Here is an 18,430-nt window from a genome sequence, read left to right as displayed (position 1 = left end):
CAGTTTAAAAGTACTTATAATTTAATTACCATTAAAAACACTTAATTCACAGTTCATAATTTATTATAAAATTGGTTAACGCATTTTGGTTAGCGGCGAAATAATATACAATTGGCAAACGTTTGTCAACAACTTGATATTTTTTTTTATGAAATAAGGGGGCAAACGAGCAAACGGGTCACCTGATGGAAAGCAACTTCCGTCGCCCATGGACACTCGCAGCATCAGAAGAGCTGCAGGTGCGTTGCCGGCCTTTTAAAAGGGAATAGGGGAATAGGGTAGGGTAGGGATGGGAAGGGAAGGGAATAGGGGAGGGTAGGGAAAGAAATAGGGTAGGGGATTGGGCCTCCGGTAAACTCACTCACTCGGCGAAACACAGCGCCAGCTGCGCTGTTTCACGCTGGTTTTCTGTGAGAGCGTGGTATTTCTCCGGTCGAGCCGGCCCATTCGTGCCGAGGCATGGCTCTCCCACGTATCATTCTAGAAAGCTGGCTATCTGATCATCACCTTTAAAGTTTAGACGTCCTGAATGAAAGATTTATTAGCAGAAATATTACCGGCGATTACCTCACATAATATAATAAAGGATTAAGTATTTACTATTTAGTGTATGTAACACGAAGTTATCCGCTAGAAACTCAATTTAAATTTTATCTACAGGTTACTCGTTTAATTGTCTGTTAATTTTACCATAAAAATTCTTTTGTATTTCCTTAAACGTAATAGGTATTAGTGTAATTGCATATTTTAGGAAAGCAATCATTACAGTGAACGTGTCTTTGCTCAGTCCTTCCATACAAAGTTTTTTTTTTTTATCTAAAGCTATCTCAAAATAACTATTGTAGGTAAATCGTAAGCTGTGTTTTGTGGTGAAATTATGGTGTTGATAACATATTTTGCGTTTACGTATTTATTTGCTTACAATATCAAATACGGATTGCTAGCCAGTAAGTATTATATATTTTATATTAGGGAATTGTATCAACTTGCTTATTCTATTTTTCTATGCTCATTTTAGTGAAATGCATGTTTAGTGCATCTGAGATAAAATTCGCAACTTATCATTATACAAAGGCCGAAGAACCTTGATTCTAAGCAATTCCTTTGACTCGATCATAAGTTTGGAAGCTAAGTTTGTTTCCGAGGCAATAAGCCCTGTGTTTATGAAACCGGCGGGAAAGTTACATTTCAGAATAAACATAACTTTATCTAAATAAGATGGGTAGCAATACGGTCAGCATGTTCTTTAATAATAATGTATCCTATATCTTTAAACGAGCAATTCTTGTATATATAATTGGAATCTCGGAATCGGCTCCAACGATTTTCATGAAATTTAGTATATAGGGGATTTCGGGGGCGATAAATCGATCTAGGTAGGAATCATTTTTAGAAAATGACTTTTTATTCGTGTTTTATCGAATACCGAGCAAAGCTCGGTCAAATAGCTAGTAATAGTATAAATGGGAAAGTACGCGCGTCTGTCTATTACCTCTTTACGCATGACTCATGAGCCGCTAAAAGTATTTTAATGAAATTTGGTATAGTGAAATGTAGGTACTTCGCATTGGGAATTTGGGATTTAAAGAAGATACTTTTTTAACCACATGAAGAAAGGACAAAGTATAGTTTTCGTCACGAAAATTTATACGTGGGAGAGCCATACTTCGGCACGAATGGGCCGGCTCGACCGGAGAAATACCACGTTCTCACAGAAAACCGGCGTGAAACAGTGCTTGCGCTGTGTTTCGCCGAGTGAGTGAGTTTACCGGAGGCCCAATCCCCTAACCTATTACCTTCCCTACCCTCCCCTGTTCCCTTCCCTTCCCTTCCCATCCCTACCCTCCCCTATTACGCTATTATATATATATCCCCTATGCCGTCTTAAAAGGCCGGCAACGCACCTGCAGCTCTTCTGATGATGCGAGTGTCCATGGGCGACGGAAGTTGCTTTCCATCAGGTGACCCGTTTGCTCGTTTGCCCCCTTACTTCATAAAATAAAAAAATAAAAAAATAAGTACTTACAGTTCCCGCGAAATGAAAGTTGCATACACAAAGTTGTGACGGTGAGAAATAATAATGAATAAAACCATGATAATTATTACATTGATACCTCGATCGTAGAAAATTCACACACAATAGCTATTCTATTGTTATCGCGGTCGCCGGTGACTGCTTGAGGCTTGAGGCACACTGTAGTCTGTACACCTACCTAAACTAGACTGAAACTGTATCTGCGGCTTCTTCCAATGTTTGAAACTGGTGTTAGTACTTAGTATGTTTCTCTAATATTAAATACTAGCTGTCCCGGCAAATATTGTTTTGCCATAAAATGATTTTCCCTGTTTTCCTGCTTTTCTCTTGAAGTTTTTTTTCTGATTTTTTTTCTATAGACCTCACGGAGCCCGAGAGCTTTCCAACGAATGCAAAACCGTGGAAATCGGTTCGTGCGTCCTGGAGTTATAGCGTCAGGAAGGCAAACCTGACTTATTTTTATATTAGATAAGCCAAATGGCATTAAAATCGGTACAGCAGTTTTGGAATCTCTTCAAATGAAACAATTGTGTCCATACCATCGGTCTATATAAACGAATTTTGGCGCAACGGAGTTACGTGTTACATTTATTATTAACTAAATGAAAAAAATATTACATTACATAAGTGTTATGTAATGTAATAAAAACTACCAAAAATATAAATCTAACATGTTTTTATTCAAATAAAGTTTGCAAAAATATTTCTCAAACAACTGTTTACGGTGAGTGTACCCTACTCTGTAGTCTGTACCCACATTCCTACCTAACAGGAAATGTCTCAATTTCCTCCTGTTGTCATGACTACGATGACCCTATTTCAAATCAAATTCTAGTGATTTTCATAAAAGAATTTCAATTATGCCGATCTAATTGTTATACAATTTAACTAAAAGTGTTATACAATTTAACTAAATGTTAAATTGTATAACACTTGTGAAGTTATAATATACTTACCTAAATAACTGCGCAAATAATTTTTATTTTGACGAAATTTATTGATCTTACTATAATTATTCAGTTACCTTAAAATTACAGAAGTTAATTTAACAATGAAGATTGTTATCGAAATGTTAGAAAGTTGTTGATTTTATCATTTTAATATTATTAAACAATTATTAAAACACTCGTAATCGTCATTGTTAATATAAATTTTGCATTATATCAAGATACTTTTTGAAGAATGCCTTACAACGTTTTGTTTCTGATAGAACTGCTGTTTTTCCATTTCCTTCATCCAGGCGCTGGCTTTTGGAAATCTGAAACAATATTTTACATGGGTACAAAAGTGGTATTGCTTAAAGTACAAAATAACACTGATATCTAAGAGATTTAATTCCAAGAAATCTCAAAATGTGATGAAATTTTTTCAAAAAGTACTGAAATAACATCTGTTATTACTGAATTACTAGTTTCTATATACACTGATGTTAGGATTTAGCATCGCTTAGGTTTGCAGCAACGCTACAAAATTTTCAGCTGTTTTGGTAAAGTAGCAGCTTCATAATTGCTATTTTTCTCATGAATATAGACTACATTAAAAGACAAGGTAATTTTTAACTAGGAATTCACCCACACAAGCATACCTCTAGCACTTAACTTACAGTCCACTGGCACAATGTAATGTAGAGATGACAACGTAGCAAATAGGGAAATAGTTAATGGAATCAGGCGTTACTTTGCGGAAATCCATAGTTTAAATTTAGTTTGTTATTATTTTTAGCAATATTCCGCGAAAACATTTTTTTCGCGGAACTTGAAAACGCGAAACAAATTTGTTTTCGCGGAATATTGCTAAAAATAATAACAAACTAAATTTATACCTTTAAAGATATTAGTCCTACTTTCCAGGCTGTAACAATAACGAAATTTTATCTAAATGTGCGAACAAGCTCTGTGGGTACACCAACTGTACACAGATAGACGAACCTGTTGTATGTGTGGAATCGTCGACCGTGGTCTGTGAAAAAGGTTGTATATGTAAAGACAAGTACTTGAGAGCTGACAATGGAACCTGTATCCCATATACTCAATGCCCAAGTAAGCAACGAAGTTAAGCAAACAACTTCGTTGCTTACTTTACTAATCTTAGTTGATCAAAATATTATAAATTATAATACGAGTATATAAAAAATATAAAGTGGTTGTACTTACACTATTAATCTTATCACTTATGATATTTTAAATTTAGATCGACTACCTTTTCAACTCTTCACTAAACGCAACGATATGAGATACCATTTAAAAACGGTAATTTAAATAACTAAAAAACCTGACTGCATTTTGATATAGGTACCTAGTGGCATCCTTTCAAGACAATTTTAACGAAGCGTTTTAAACTACAAAAGTTCGTGTAAACGTTCCAAATAATTATAATAATATTATGTTAAAATGTGTATTGTATGGAATATTGTGTATTGTACGGAATATTTATATACTCTCGAGGTTCCTTCGTATTCTGCAAAAAATATTTTTAACCCCCGACAAAAAAGAGGGGTGTTATAAGTTTGACGTGTCTGTCTGTCAGTCTGTCTGTCTGTGGCATCATAGCATCCAAACGGGTGGACCGATTTCGATCTAGTTTTTTTTGTTTGAAAGCTGACTTCATTGAGAGTGTTCTTAGCTATAGTTCATCATCATCAGCCTGCTCCGTGCTGAAAAATCGCGGTTCATCTGGTTCGTGAAGGCCCGATTAGCAACTTGCAGTCGTTTGGTGGGCTTTATTGCATTCTAGTTCGTGACATTTATGAATATTTACACATTAATGGAAAGTTGACCTGGTGCTGCAGCATCACCTGGTAATCAATAGGATACCCAACTCCTCACCAACTTAGAGCAACGGTTTCGTGTTTGGGCTCATTTGAATTGCGACAGCTAGTAAGACGTAGATAACCAATAAATTTTTGCATGCTGCTGCTGCAGCATCACCTGGATTCTATAGGAGCCGAGCTCCATATGAACCCAAAGTGGAAGTTTCATGTTTGGACTCATATTGACGGCCTCATCCAAAAGGGCATTCGTAGATGGTATTCATTGGGATATAATATGATCCTGTTAATAGGAATTATTCTGCACTATAACCAACACAAGTTTAAAAAGCATGAAATTAAATTAAATTAGAAATTTAAAAAAACCCCCGCCAAACAACTTTAAAAAGTAATGAAATAATATATTTTACTGACTTTAAGTTTAAGTAATTCCTAAGTGTAAAGTGATATTTTAGTCCATAACTGTTGTCAAGGTGTGTCGGGGGACCGCTAATGTAGATGTTTGATTTCACATAACATTATAGTTTAAGGGTCAGTTCACAGCGAACCGAATCGAGACAATCAGTGACATGGCGATACAAAATGCAAAATAATGAAAATGCAAAACTGTTGGCGGTCCCCCGACACACCGTGACAACAATTATGGACTAAAATATCACTTTACACTTAGGAATTATTTAAACTTAAAGTCAGTAAAATATATTATTTCATTATTTTTTAAAGTTGTTTGGCGGGGTTTTTTTTTTTAATTTCTTAATTTAATTTAATACTTTCAGATTATGGCAAGTGTACTAAAGAGAACGAGTACTATGATATGTGTCCCTCTCCGTGCATCAGCAGGGTCTGTGGTGTTAACAAACTGACTAGCAACTGTACTGACTCCTCCGAAGGCTCTTGCCTAGCGCCGGCGTGCATTTGCACTGTTGGCTTCTATAGAAATTATGATGGGAACTGTGTAGTCGCAAGCTTGTGTGGTATGTTCTTTTTGTATACTTATCAAAAATCGAAATCAAATAACTTATAACATAATAATTATTGTTTTTTGAAACGCTCTAAAGTTATTGAACTGATTTTTAAGGCACATCTTTGTCAACAAATACTGAGTATGTAAGGTAACTTGGCTCTACATCTCACTACTTTTTGACACGACGAACAACATATTATAATATGTTCTCATCTTGGCAACATTTTTACATGAAAATGTTTTTGGTAGGATTACGATTTTCTTATTGTTTGTTTCGATAATAATATATTTGCCAAATGGATCATTATTCATTATAACTATAATATTTCAAGTTAGAAAACTTTTGATAGCCATTGAATATTTTTTAGGATCAAACGCTTCTTTGGCTACTACAACGTCTACTGAAACACAATCTTCAGAAGCAACAACAACCAGTAAGTACATGTAAAGCACATTTTGATGTGCTTAAAGAATGATAAATAATAACAAATGTTTTTTTCAGTGTCCACTTCAACATCCAGCACTTTGTCAAGCACACTTAGTGTTGCCACCTGTACTTTACTATAAAGTATTGAACGTTATTTTAGATATAGATATAAGATATACTTTGTACTTTACGAAAATAATAAATTATCTGTATTGCGTTTCTAACCAAAAAAGTCACTTGTTGTATCTATACATGTATATATTTTTCAGTTTTTTTTTTAATGACGCATTCTTTAAAAATTACTCATTCTAGAAACGTGAATTTGGAATAACCTCCCCTAACCTTACCAAGCCCTGTCTCCACTGTTATCAAGCAAACACAGGGGCCGGGTGAGAACTAATTAAAAAACAGCATCAACGTAAAGTCTAACCTGACTAACACTACAAACAAAGGTGCCTTTAACGGCTTGATCGCTTTACGTGTGTTGTTAATGATAACAAGAAGTGCATGTATACTTAAAATCTAAAGTACTTAAATCGGTTTAGGTATTTAACTTCATATGAAGGGAAAATTTGTGTGCAATGAATGGGGTCCGAAAATACTGGACAGATGGATTTGAACTATAGAGATTACGTAGTAACTATTTACTATTTAGTAATGTGTGGTTGAGATGATGTTGCAGTTGACCAAATAGTAAATATCCAAGTAGTAAAGAATTTCAGGGCTTTTATAATTCATTTACACACATTATAATTTTATCGTAACACTAGATAACGCCCATAACGCCGTAGCGCCAAAATTCGCGTTTATCGCGCGGGTACCTACCGTAAATTTTTGTGGACTATCAATATAAAAAGCACTGACTTCTATAATACACTAGACAGGCTATGCCGTACAAAATGACAGCTATTTTTTGAGCGTACTGTGAACTAATTACATAGAAAATTACAACCGCCATTTGCAAAATAGTAGTTCCAAGTACACTCACTACTGCTTTTACATAGCAATCAGCGCCACGATGGCTACTTTCAAATAGGAACCTTTTATCGATAGCGATCGTCTGTCCAGTGTATTATAGAGGTCATCAGTGATAAAAAGTACCCTATGTCCTTTCCCGGATCTCAAAGTAACTCCATACATTTCAGTAAAATCGGTTCAGCGGTTCAGGCGTGCAGAGGTAACAGTCGAGCTATAAAAGTACTACTCTATAATAATGTCTATAAATGGTATTGATGATCAAATAAGTGTGAATAATTAATATTGCATTGTTTATGACAATTTTATTTTATAACTCGTGTAGGTGGTCACTTCGTTTTTAGGGTACCCAAAGGGTAAAAACGGGACCCTATTACTAAGACTTACATGTCTGCCTGTCCGTCTGTCTGTCTCCAGGCTGTATCTCAACGGCTATGGCTAGATTTCTGAAATTTTCACAGATTGTGTATAATCTGTTGCCGCTATAACAACAAATATATCTAAGAACAAAATAAATTAAATATTCAAGGAACCTATTTTTTTTTCCCATACAACAAACCCATTTCTTGCTATTTTTTGCTCGATATCAATAATGGCAATAGGTAGGTACTTGAAATGGTCACAAAATACTCAGTTGTATTTATAATTCAATAATTAATAATAATATTTAAATAAAATAAATAAATAAGGGGAGCTCCCATACAAAAAGAAACACTTTTTTTTCAATTTTTGCTCTATAATGGTACGGAACCTTTAGTGTGCGAGTCCAACACGCACTTGGCAGATTTTTGTTCCTTATCTTTGCAATATAATCATTTCACTGTATATTTTAACACGGTCAATGTGTTAAACTGATGTTACACGATATTATTAATTTCATGCCATGTTGACCACGATTAAGTGACATTGATATGAGTAATATTATTTTGTAATACTAACTAAAGCAACCATTATGAAGCCCGCATACTTGGTCTGACTGAGAGTCTGTACTGTTATATATTTTAGTTCATTTTACAAAACATTCCTTCGTCCTTTCCTGAGACTCAGAATCTATATATATAAAAATGGATTTCCAATTGTGTTAGTAACGCTAAAACTCGAAAACGGCTTAACGGGTTGGGCTAATTTTAGTCTCAAAATATTCGTAGAAGTCCAGGGAAGGTTTTAAAGTGACACGAAGTTCACCGGGACAGCTAGTATCTTATAATTGGTATTTAGATATGATGTCGCCCAAATATTATAAGTTCTATAATTATAAGGCGTGGAGTTATAACAAAAAAACAAAGTATAATAATAATTTCAAAGTATAAATAATATTTTCAATTTCAATTAATGACAGTAACTAGGATAAATCATAAAGTCTGTGATTAAAGATTTCGTATCTCTGTATGTACGGCCTTTGTCTATTTTAGAATTGACGATACGAATAAACTGGGAATACCCTTTTGAAATCTTATTTCTGTACGCCGTAATAGGGGCTTTCCCGAATCATTTGCAATTATTTTGTATGTTTATTGCGTAGCGCTGTGTCCAATATCATCATCAGCAGGTTCCATTTGACAGATCGGTTTGGGGATAATCGAGTATTTTAATATTTCCTTGATACTAGCTTTAAATCAAAATGGTTGTTGTGACCTATAGATAAGTGAGGAGGTAAAATTAATTTTCAAGGTTCATTTTTTTGCAGACTTGGATCTGTTAACCGGTAGTATATTATTGTGTTTATAAATAGTTACCTGTTTCTGTACAGCTAGGTAGTTTTTGTGTTCAAATATGTTTTCGGCAAAAATGTGGATAGTTTTTGTGTTAACAGCTGTAAATGTTTACGTGGAATCTTCAGAGGAAGGTAAGTATTTTGTTATTTTTTTAAATAACATTAATCATTTATTTTGAATTCGCAATCCACCTGTTTTTAATTCAGTATTGTAATGAAAAACAATTCTATAGGAAGGGCTGAGGAGCGAGTGAGTATAGAGCCGCACCCGACTATATCAAAATACACAAACGAATATTTCTATTTTATGCATCATTAATATGACCAATACTAAAAATATTTCATTTTAAAATTATTAAAAAGTTAATGATGGTAACATGATCGTAAAAAGAAATGAGCACCTGCGCTCAAGAGTAGGTCGATACCTTTTTCTCCATGATAATTTCATTATAATTTATACTCTTAAAAGGACTCATCTTCATTCATAAATTTAAGTTCATGAAGGTACAATGTTTAAGGTAAGTATGTAACAAAATGATTGTCAGTATGTCTTGGCTTTCGGTAGTATCTTCACATAGGAATGGTAAAACCAGCGCGAATTATTATTGTAGTTAAAACTTGATGTCAATAAAATGACTACAACATCAGTAGTACTTTCAGTTATCCTTTTTTTAGGGTTCCGTACCCAAAAGGTAAAAACGGGCCCCTTTTACTGAGACTTCGATGTCTGTCGGTCCGTCTGTCTGTCTCTAGACTGTATCTCAAGAACTCTGATAGTTAGAGAGTTGAAAATTTCACAGATTATGTATTTCTGTTGCCGCTATAACAAAAGATACTAAAAACAAAATAAATAAAATATTTAAGGGAGGCTCCTATACAAAAAACTAAATTTTTTTGTCATTTTTGCTCTATATCAATAATGGTTACACGTAGGCACTTGAAATATTCACAAAATACTTAGTATTATTAGTACCTTATTAATTGATAATAAAACCTTCGGAAGGCAACAGGGGTGACGCGTCACCCCAACACTCGAGAAATGTATCAATATCTAGTTTACTATGATTTTGTCTATTTCTAACACTCGATATATTCTCTAATTTAAGTGATTCTTATCAGTTGCACGCGTCGATGTTTTGCTGTAAGTTTTTTGTTTTTGTTATATTGACACCTTTGGGGTGGCCCGTCACCCCTGTTGCCTTTCACGTTGATAATTTTTCCTCGCTATGCCGAAAGAAATATTTCATTTTTAAGTTAGAAATGGCTCCGATTTCGGATGAACTAGTTCATTAAAAGTGGCTATAATTAATTATAGCTTACATGATTAGAGCTGTTCGGAAGATGAAAGAAGCTCAGGATATGAAAATAACATTTTGGTGCGTTTGGGGGAGAAGCGACCTATCTCAAATGGAAAAAATAGTGACCATGATGTGTTGCCGCTTTTCTAATGTGTTGCGAGGTAAAAACGGATACGTTTAGTCATAGGTTCCGTAAATGAATGGTCACTTTAGTATATATTTGAAGCGTGAATTAGGAGCTACTTTACGTCGCATTCTAAATATGAACCATAAAATTGTTTATGGTCAGCCCCCAATAAAATTACAGAAACAAGCAAGACGTGAATGCATGAATGCACTGAAATCACAAATATTTTGCTTTCAAGTGCATTTAAACTAAAATAATAATAATACCAAATTGTATTTTAAAAGATCAAAAACTATTTTCTTACATTTCATTGTTACTGCAATTGATCTGTTAATAAATAAACATGATTATGGTATATTTCACCGTTTAGTCACTATTTTAAAATTTGAGGTGGTGGGTAACCCCTGTTGCCTTCTATATTAAAATTAAAAAAATATTTATCCCATACAAAAAAAACTTGCCTATTTTTGCTCTTGTATGGTACGGAACCCTTCGTGTGCGAGTCCGACTCGCACTTGGCAAATTTCTTATTTATTATTCTTTATTTTATAAAGGCCATACATCATAAAGATTCAGCTGCAGCATAAAAAAAATTACAAACTTAATTTAGGTGACAAAAATATGATTATCAAGTTCTCTATATGTAATAAATATAAGGAATGTATAACAAAACTTATTAGCCTATCACTGAGTTCAGCTTTGAAACTAGAATTTACAATGTTGTGTTTAAAGAAATACAAATCTAATTTACTTACTGCATTTAGTTTCCACAGTTATACGTTATATGTTCATAAAATAAATAAAGTAAAAACCTTTTTTCCTTATAGATAATTCTTGTAAGACAGTAAGGCTTAATGCCTTATTTCTGTTTGTCTTTCTGTCCTTGACACTAATGAGGCCAAAAATAAAGCTGTACTTAGTAACTAAAGCGTTGTTAATATTAGAGCAGACTGTATTATCCTACGATATACGAATACCTACATATTACCATGTATTTCGAGGAGCTATAATAAAAGACATTTGCCCGCGAAATCGTTTCAAAATGTATTGGAACCGTACATTTTAGGAATAAAAATGAAACAGGTTTCTGTTTAATTAAACAGTTATCTGTTTGCATATTATTATGCTATCCCGGGCCCGCGTCCTGGTTGTTGTTAAATTTGATCAAAATTCCCATAGTTTGTGTAAGCCTCCAGGCATAGCGAAGACGTTATTACAAAAATTCTTACATCAAAAAGTAATAATTAATATTCAAAACAATTAATAACAAAGCAAATACGCGTGCGTTTGCATCGCCACAAATAACTTATCTTGACGGTAATAAAACAAACACTTGTATGTAAATTCACAAAACACAAAAGGCAAACTGTTATTTTTTTATAAAAATTTTGTGTACACAAGTGTTTGTCTGTTATAAATAGGGTGTATGTAATTAGCTACCTCACCTGCCGTGTACGAGTGGATCTGCTCTGCCGTACTGAAAAAATGGCTAAACTTATTGTTTTAGCCATTTTGGTTAATACATTTACTGTCTTTTGCAAAGGTATGTAGATATCATTATATGATTCATGAATTGATAAACTTTATTGTAATATTTGTAAATGGAATAACAATTTTATAGCTCAAACCATATATGGACCAAATTCGTATTCCCAAGCTTATGCTAGAAGTTATGCCAGCAGCTCAGCATATTCGGACGCTTACAATGGGAATATAGAAATGGATATTTGGTATCTATCACATCTTCCCTGGAGTGAGTAATTTTCATTGTATGATCGTAGGCACAGAGTCAATAATAGTTTGAAAGACGCCAAATAAAATAAAAACAAAATGAGGACAATCGAAGAATATAAACATTATTTATTAGCATCATAAAAACGTTATCATTAAATTATGGTAAAAGATATTTATAGTTATAGTAAATTAATGTCCATGTCCACGAAATGGATATAAAGGTGGTACAATAATATTTACGAGACAGTAATACTGTAAATTGTGATAAACTGTAATGATGTGGACAGCCGTGATATTTCTCGCGGTCAATATTGTTGATGTTTTTTCATATTTTAATGAAATTATAACAGTAAATGATAATGTGAACTACCATAGAGGTGTTTCGAACCCTCTACTATGGAGGCAGTTTCAACCTTTCGAGCGTAAGTGGGCAAAAAAATGTGTTTTTTGCCCTTAAATATTTATTGCATTTTAATTTTATTAATATTTATTAAAGTAAAAATATAATTAAGAATATTGTGAGTATTTCAAGTGCCTAGCTGCTACCATTATTGATTACGAGCAAAAAAGGCCAAAGAAATCACGTTTGTTGTATGGGAGCCCACCTTAAATATATTTTTTTTAGTGTTCGTTGTTATATCGGCAACAGAAATACACAATCTGTGACAGAAGTCTAGCTATAGAGGGTTCTTGAGTTACAGCCTGGAGACAGACGGACAGACATCGAAGTCTCAGTTTTACCCTTTGGGTACGGAACCCTAAAAATTGTAAGAAGGTAGAGACGAAGAAATAAGAATCAATTGCACGTGGAAAATAATCTTACTTTAGAATTTAAATACATATTGTAAAGACGACGACGACAGGTTGAACTGATCGGACTCATGGACACTCATGGAAATGCAGAAAACTTTTTGCAGACTCTCATTTACGCGTTTTCTGCATTTCCATGAGTATTCACGAGTCCGATCAGTTCAACCTGTGATCATTGCGACCTGATCGAACGGCCATCTCTTATGTGGCCTTGAGGTTGTTTTTTTTTTCTGCCAAAGTGACATTATATTGCCGCCCGGACGAGGAACTCTACGGCTGCATCAACGCGCCCTGTGGTAGGTGGGAGTGTTCCCAACCTGAATCCGGCATATGTGTCGACGTGGTACCGGGAGGATGTATACCAGGGTGTAAGTGCAAGGAACCGCTACTCAGAACTGATGATGGAAGATGCGTACCCGCCAGTCAGTGCCCACCACGTAAGTTAGGGGAAAAAAATAAAGTAAAATATTCTAATATATATTTTATTCCCCGCGTTCCATTAAGAATCAAAAACATTAAAAACGCTCAAAATAGGAGGCACTTTGAGCGTTTTGGTCGTTTTTAACGCTTAATGGAACGCGGGGATTATGTTTCGTGTTTTGTGGAAATATCGCTCGAAACGATTTGCAAGAATTCTATGATTTGTAATTTTTATAATTTAATTATACAGGTTGCAATTAAATCTTCTTGCCAAGTTTTGATATATTGATCATTGTTAAAAAAAATACACGTATTTTTTCTTTTATAATCACTCAGTACTAAAATCTTGAGAAATAGCTTCCGAAAGTTATCCTAAAACACTACAATTAATGGAAACGATGCGTCGCCCGCGCGTGATGTGACCCCGCGCGCGCCTGCCCCCGCTAATTAAAAACTAAATAAAACGGTCACTCGCGGCACGGGGTGCCGTGAGTGACCGTTCTGCAACGATTTTAAATGTCAATAAAAAAATATAACACTCAATTTTTGTGGTTAAATGGACTCTCCTAATGATACCTAAACCCTGGACAAAATTTGGCAAGAAGGTTTAATTGCACCCTGTATAGATATGAAAATTGAAATGGACGTTTATTACGCAATCGTAGACCTAGTTCATATTTAAACTAAAAACAAATGATATGTGCATCAAACAAATCATTATTTCAGCAAAATGCCGCGGTCCCAACGAGTTTTTCATGTGCGGGCCAGCTTGTGACAACGTCTGTTCTGAACTAAACATTCGTAACCAGACCCATTGCGACATACTCAACATACAATGTAACCCCATGTGCTACTGTATAGAAGGGCATGCGAGGGATGCTAACGGAATATGTATACCTATCGAGCACTGTCCAGGTTTGTTTACCCTTTAATTGTTCAAAATACATATTTCGAAACCTGGTGGTATGCGATAACACGTCTAAGTTAACATCTTTGAATTGAGTCTCAAGATGTTTCGACGCGGTTGTTGTAATTGTTGTTTACAAATTGAACTACATTTTTAATGAAACCAAGGAAATGACAGCAAAGCCGAATCATGCATATTGCAATTTGGACTTGTTTTAGCACAAATTTGTGGAGAAAATGAAGAATACACGCCATCCGGTATCTGTCAGGCACGAACTTGCGATGATCTAGGATATCCACTACCTTGTTATAACCCGAATTCTGGAATAACAATTAACCAAGGCCCGGGGTGCGTCTGCAAGCCGGGATATGTGAGAGATTGCAATGGAAAATGCATTCCTAATTCACAATGTCGTAAGTAAACAGTAACTTAAAATGTAATAAAAGTCGTTGAAGTACTCAGTTAAAACACTACATGAAATGAACTGACAGAACTGGGTACCAGACACTAATTTAACTACTGCATGAAGGTCCAAAATATGGAATTGAAATAAAATCTACTATTTGAAATAAAATCTTCTATTTAACAAATTTTAGCTTCATGTGGTGGTGATCCCAATGCTACATCAGGATGTAGTACATTCTGTACCACATGCGATAACTACGGACAAGAAGTAGTTTGCATACAATCTTGTATTCTGAATGGCTGCGCTTGCAAAGACGGGTATATCTACGACATTGCCAATAAAAAATGTGTTCTACCACAAAATTGTCGTAAGTCCATGATTTTTTGTTAGTCTATACTTACGAAACACAATATTGAACCAAATAGTCTAGCTCTTGGTTTGTTTACAGCTGCTAAAACATGCAACAAACCAAACGAAATATTAGGGTGCAAAAACGCTTGCCCAGTAAGAACATGCGCAAGTACACGCTACAAACAGCTATACAAATGCCCACCACCACCAAAAGATTGTGAGCAGGGGTGCGTTTGCGCACCTGACTTCTTCAGGAATAGCAACGGAGACTGTGTCCCTAGGGATCAGTGCTGTAAGTACATCTAGATTTTTTTTCATTCCTTCATTAACTAAGAGATGTCTAAATATTATACCTCTATAACTCTACCGAACTTCAAAAATATTTTATTAACTGTTGCATGTTTTTTATGTCGGTTCTTCTCACCAGGTTAGTTGCTGAACCGGTGGTAGGCATCATGTAATTAGTAGAATTCTAAAAGTGTTAATTTCTAACTACTTTAAGAATAAAAAAAACATTTACTCATTCATTTCATCTCAACAGTTCCAAACATAACTTGTAGAACTGATGAAGAATACAATAGCTGTGCCAACGGTGGCTGCGGTAGATGGTTATGTTCCCAACCTAGTAGTATATGCATCGACCCGGTAAAAGGAGGCTGCGTGCCTGGGTGCAGATGCAAAGCACCGCTGTTGAGGACAAGCGATGGTAGATGCGTTCCTGGCAACCAATGTCCACAACGTGAGTCTATTTGATTCATATTAAATTCAGTAATTTTAAAAAGTTTATTTAACCTCCTACTAAGGATGTTTCTATAATAATATCGACGCAACGATCAACGCAATTTTACTAAATGAGATTTTACTAATATTTTAGCTCAATGTGGAATAAACGAAGAATTCGTTCAGTGCAAGGATTCAGTTTGTCGTCCTCAAACATGTGGAGATTTAGGGTTCCCTCTAGGCTGTCTGCAAGCTATTGCTAATAACAATGAAGGCAAGACTTGTCAGCAAGGTCCAGGCTGTGTCTGTAAAGAAGGGTTTGTAAGAGACAGCAACGGAAATTGCATATCAGCTGAGCAATGTCGTAAGTACTTTGGACTTTTCAGCTATTTATTGGCTCTGTAATTTTGGCTCCGATTTATGACGAGTATGTAAAATTTTCAGCCTCATGTGGAGGTGACCCTAACGCTACGACTGGTTGTGGTACATTCTGTACTACATGCGATAACTATGGGCAAGAAGCTTTTTGTATACTACCATGCCAACTGAACGGCTGCGCTTGTAGAAATGGTTACATCTACGACACTGTCAATAAGAAGTGCGTTCTCCCACAAAACTGTCGTAAGTATAACTTAATTTGGAGGTATAATACAATCTCGGGGCACGGGAGTGCCCCCGCCAAGATGAGCCAAGCGAAGCGCGCAAGGGCACTACCTACCTTTTCTCGAAACGTTTCGTCGTATTTTTGAACCCTCGTAACTTTGGTTTGAATAATGCCAGATAGTTGAAATTTTTAAGATATAATAACATGGGTATAGTTATTAAATGCGCAAAGTTTGAATATCGTAGCTATTATACTTTAGATTTTATAGGTGTCCAAAAACCCACAATTTGGTCACTGACTCACCGATCATCAAAACTGTTAGGGCACTTCCTGAAGTCTTAGAAAGCTGAAATTTGGTGTGTAACATAATATTAGTACTGAAACAACAAAAAAATTATCAGACCCAACTTAACCTATATCCGTACCATTATAGAGCAAAATAAGGCAAAAATTTGTGTTTTTTGTATGGGAGCCCCCTTTAATTTTTTATTTTATTTTAATATTATTATTAAACATTAAAGTAGACATATAATTCAGGACTTTGAGAAAAAATCAAGTACCTACCTGTTGCCATTATTGATATAGAGCAAAAAAGGCCGAAAAAATTACGTTTGTTGTATGGGATATAAATTTAATATTATTTTTAGTATTTGTTGTTACAGCGGCAACAGATATACATAATCTGTGAAAATTTCAACTCTCTAGCTATTACCGTTCTTGAGTTACAGCCTAGAGACAGACAGACAGACAGACAGACGTACAGACGGATAGACGGATAGACGGAAAGACAACGAAGTCTTAGTAATAGGGTCCCGTTTTTACCCTTTGGGTGCGTAAGTACGTTCAAAGAATAGTCGTAGTCTTAGCATTTCTTTGCAAATATTTAATTATTAATAAGAATATTTCATTAATTATAATAATAATAATTAGTTACTTAACTTTCAATCTATTTCAAGTTTACTTAAACTTGATTAGGAATTTTAGGATAATTAGTATAGTAGCCAGTAAAATATATTTTTAATGCAAACAACATCGGTTTACGGTTAGTTAATTCATGAAGCCCTAAGCGGCCGCATCCAACCGCGATAACAATAGATAAGCTATTGTGTCTCGTTATTCCACGATCGATGGGTAAACAAAAAAAATATTTCGAAAGTTCGACGGCTATACCCAACATCTTCGCGTCATCGATAGTGTGATGTAGGTGCCCAACAGTGACATCTCTTGTCGATTAGAGTGCATTAAAAACTATATGAAACTGTTCGTGCAAGCTATATCGCGATGTAGACGACCAGCAGCGACATCTATTATTATCAAAAGGAAAAAATAGCAAAAAATCACGTTTGTTGTATGAGAATATTATATTATTAAATCGCCGTAATATTTTAATTTTTTTAGTATTTATTGCTATAGCGGCTACAGAAATACATAATCGATGAAAATTTCAACTCTCTAGTTCTACCGTTCTTGAGATGCATCCTAGAGACAGATATATATATTACAGACAGATGGACAGACGGACAGACGGACAGACGGACAGACGGACAGACATCGAAGTCTCAGTACGTACCCAAGGGGTAAAAACGGGACCCTATCCTGTTTTTACCCCTTGGGTACGGAAACTTAAAAATAAGGTGAAAGTTTATAATTTATATGATAGTCGGTAAGTCACGACGGCCGTCGCTAGATGCATGAAATACATCCAAGAGACAGATAGACAGACAGACAGACAGACGGATAGCGGACAGACAATGAAGTCTAGTAATAGGGTTCCGTTTTTACCCTAAAAGAAATACACAAAAAAAATCGGCCAAGTGCGAGTCGGACTCGCACCCTTCGGTTTGGTTTGGTTACCTTGGTTCCGTACTGTAAACTGTTATAGAGCGAAAGGAGGAGAAAAAATTGTGTTTTTGTATGGGAGCCTCCCTTAATTATTTATTTTATTTCAATTTTATTATCAAATATTAAAGTAAGTACGTATATAATTAAGGATTTTGTGTAAATTTCAAGTGTCTTAATGTTTGGATTGGGAGTCGCCCTTAAATATTTCCTTTATTTTGTTTTTAGTATTTGTTGTTATAGCGGCACCAGAAATACACAATCTGTGAAAATTTCAGAAGTCTAGCTAAAGCGGTCCTTAAGATACGGTCTGGAGACAGGCAGACGGACAG

General features: G+C 35.1%; 2 protein-coding genes across 3 annotated transcripts in view; both read left to right on the top strand.

Moving 5' to 3' along the window:
- Positions 1–860: 860 nt before the first annotated feature.
- Positions 861–6,333, top strand: LOC121731202 (inducible metalloproteinase inhibitor protein-like). Its single transcript, XM_042120557.1, has 5 exons — positions 861–947; positions 3,886–4,074; positions 5,579–5,776; positions 6,135–6,200; positions 6,269–6,333. The coding sequence occupies exons 1-5, from the start codon at positions 878–880 to the stop codon at positions 6,331–6,333; spliced, it is 588 nt and encodes a 195-aa protein (XP_041976491.1). The 5' UTR covers positions 861–877.
- A 2,595-nt stretch (positions 6,334–8,928) lies between these two features.
- Positions 8,929–18,430, top strand: part of LOC121730997 (zonadhesin-like) — a 28,974-nt gene continuing 19,472 nt past the window's right edge. Inside the window, exons 1-9 of one of the 2 annotated variants that reach the window (XM_042120277.1) lie at positions 8,929–9,014; positions 13,091–13,288; positions 13,998–14,186; positions 14,397–14,591; positions 14,775–14,951; positions 15,033–15,227; positions 15,477–15,674; positions 15,810–16,019; positions 16,100–16,276. In XM_042120277.1, the coding sequence (XP_041976211.1) occupies positions 8,942–9,014; positions 13,091–13,288; positions 13,998–14,186; positions 14,397–14,591; positions 14,775–14,951; positions 15,033–15,227; positions 15,477–15,674; positions 15,810–16,019; positions 16,100–16,276 (1,612 nt within the window). In that variant the 5' untranslated portion in view covers positions 8,929–8,941. The remainder of the gene's footprint in view (positions 9,015–13,090; positions 13,289–13,997; positions 14,187–14,396; positions 14,592–14,774; positions 14,952–15,032; positions 15,228–15,476; positions 15,675–15,809; positions 16,020–16,099; positions 16,277–18,430) is intronic. The other variant, XM_042120278.1, reaches the window with a different exon arrangement.

Source organism: Aricia agestis, chromosome 10 (assembly GCF_905147365.1).
Source record: "Aricia agestis chromosome 10, ilAriAges1.1, whole genome shotgun sequence".
Classification (NCBI taxonomy): Eukaryota; Metazoa; Arthropoda; class Insecta; order Lepidoptera; family Lycaenidae; genus Aricia; species Aricia agestis.
The sequence above is the reverse complement of the archived record's forward strand: the minus strand, read 5'-3'. Positions and strand labels throughout refer to the sequence as shown.

What these genes read in the sequence shown, in the direction of transcription:
- LOC121731202 (XM_042120557.1), top strand. Translation starts at nt 878, where the DNA reads ATGGTGTTGATAACATATTTTGCGTTTACGTATTTATTTGCTTACAAT. An exon ending in TGTAGTCGCAAGCTTGTGTG is followed by an intron (nt 5,777 to 6,134) that starts GTATGTTCTTTT and finishes AATATTTTTTAG; the next exon opens with GATCAAACGCTTCTTTGGCT. An exon ending in TTCAGAAGCAACAACAACCA is followed by an intron (nt 6,201 to 6,268) that starts GTAAGTACATGT and finishes TGTTTTTTTCAG; the next exon opens with TGTCCACTTCAACATCCAGC.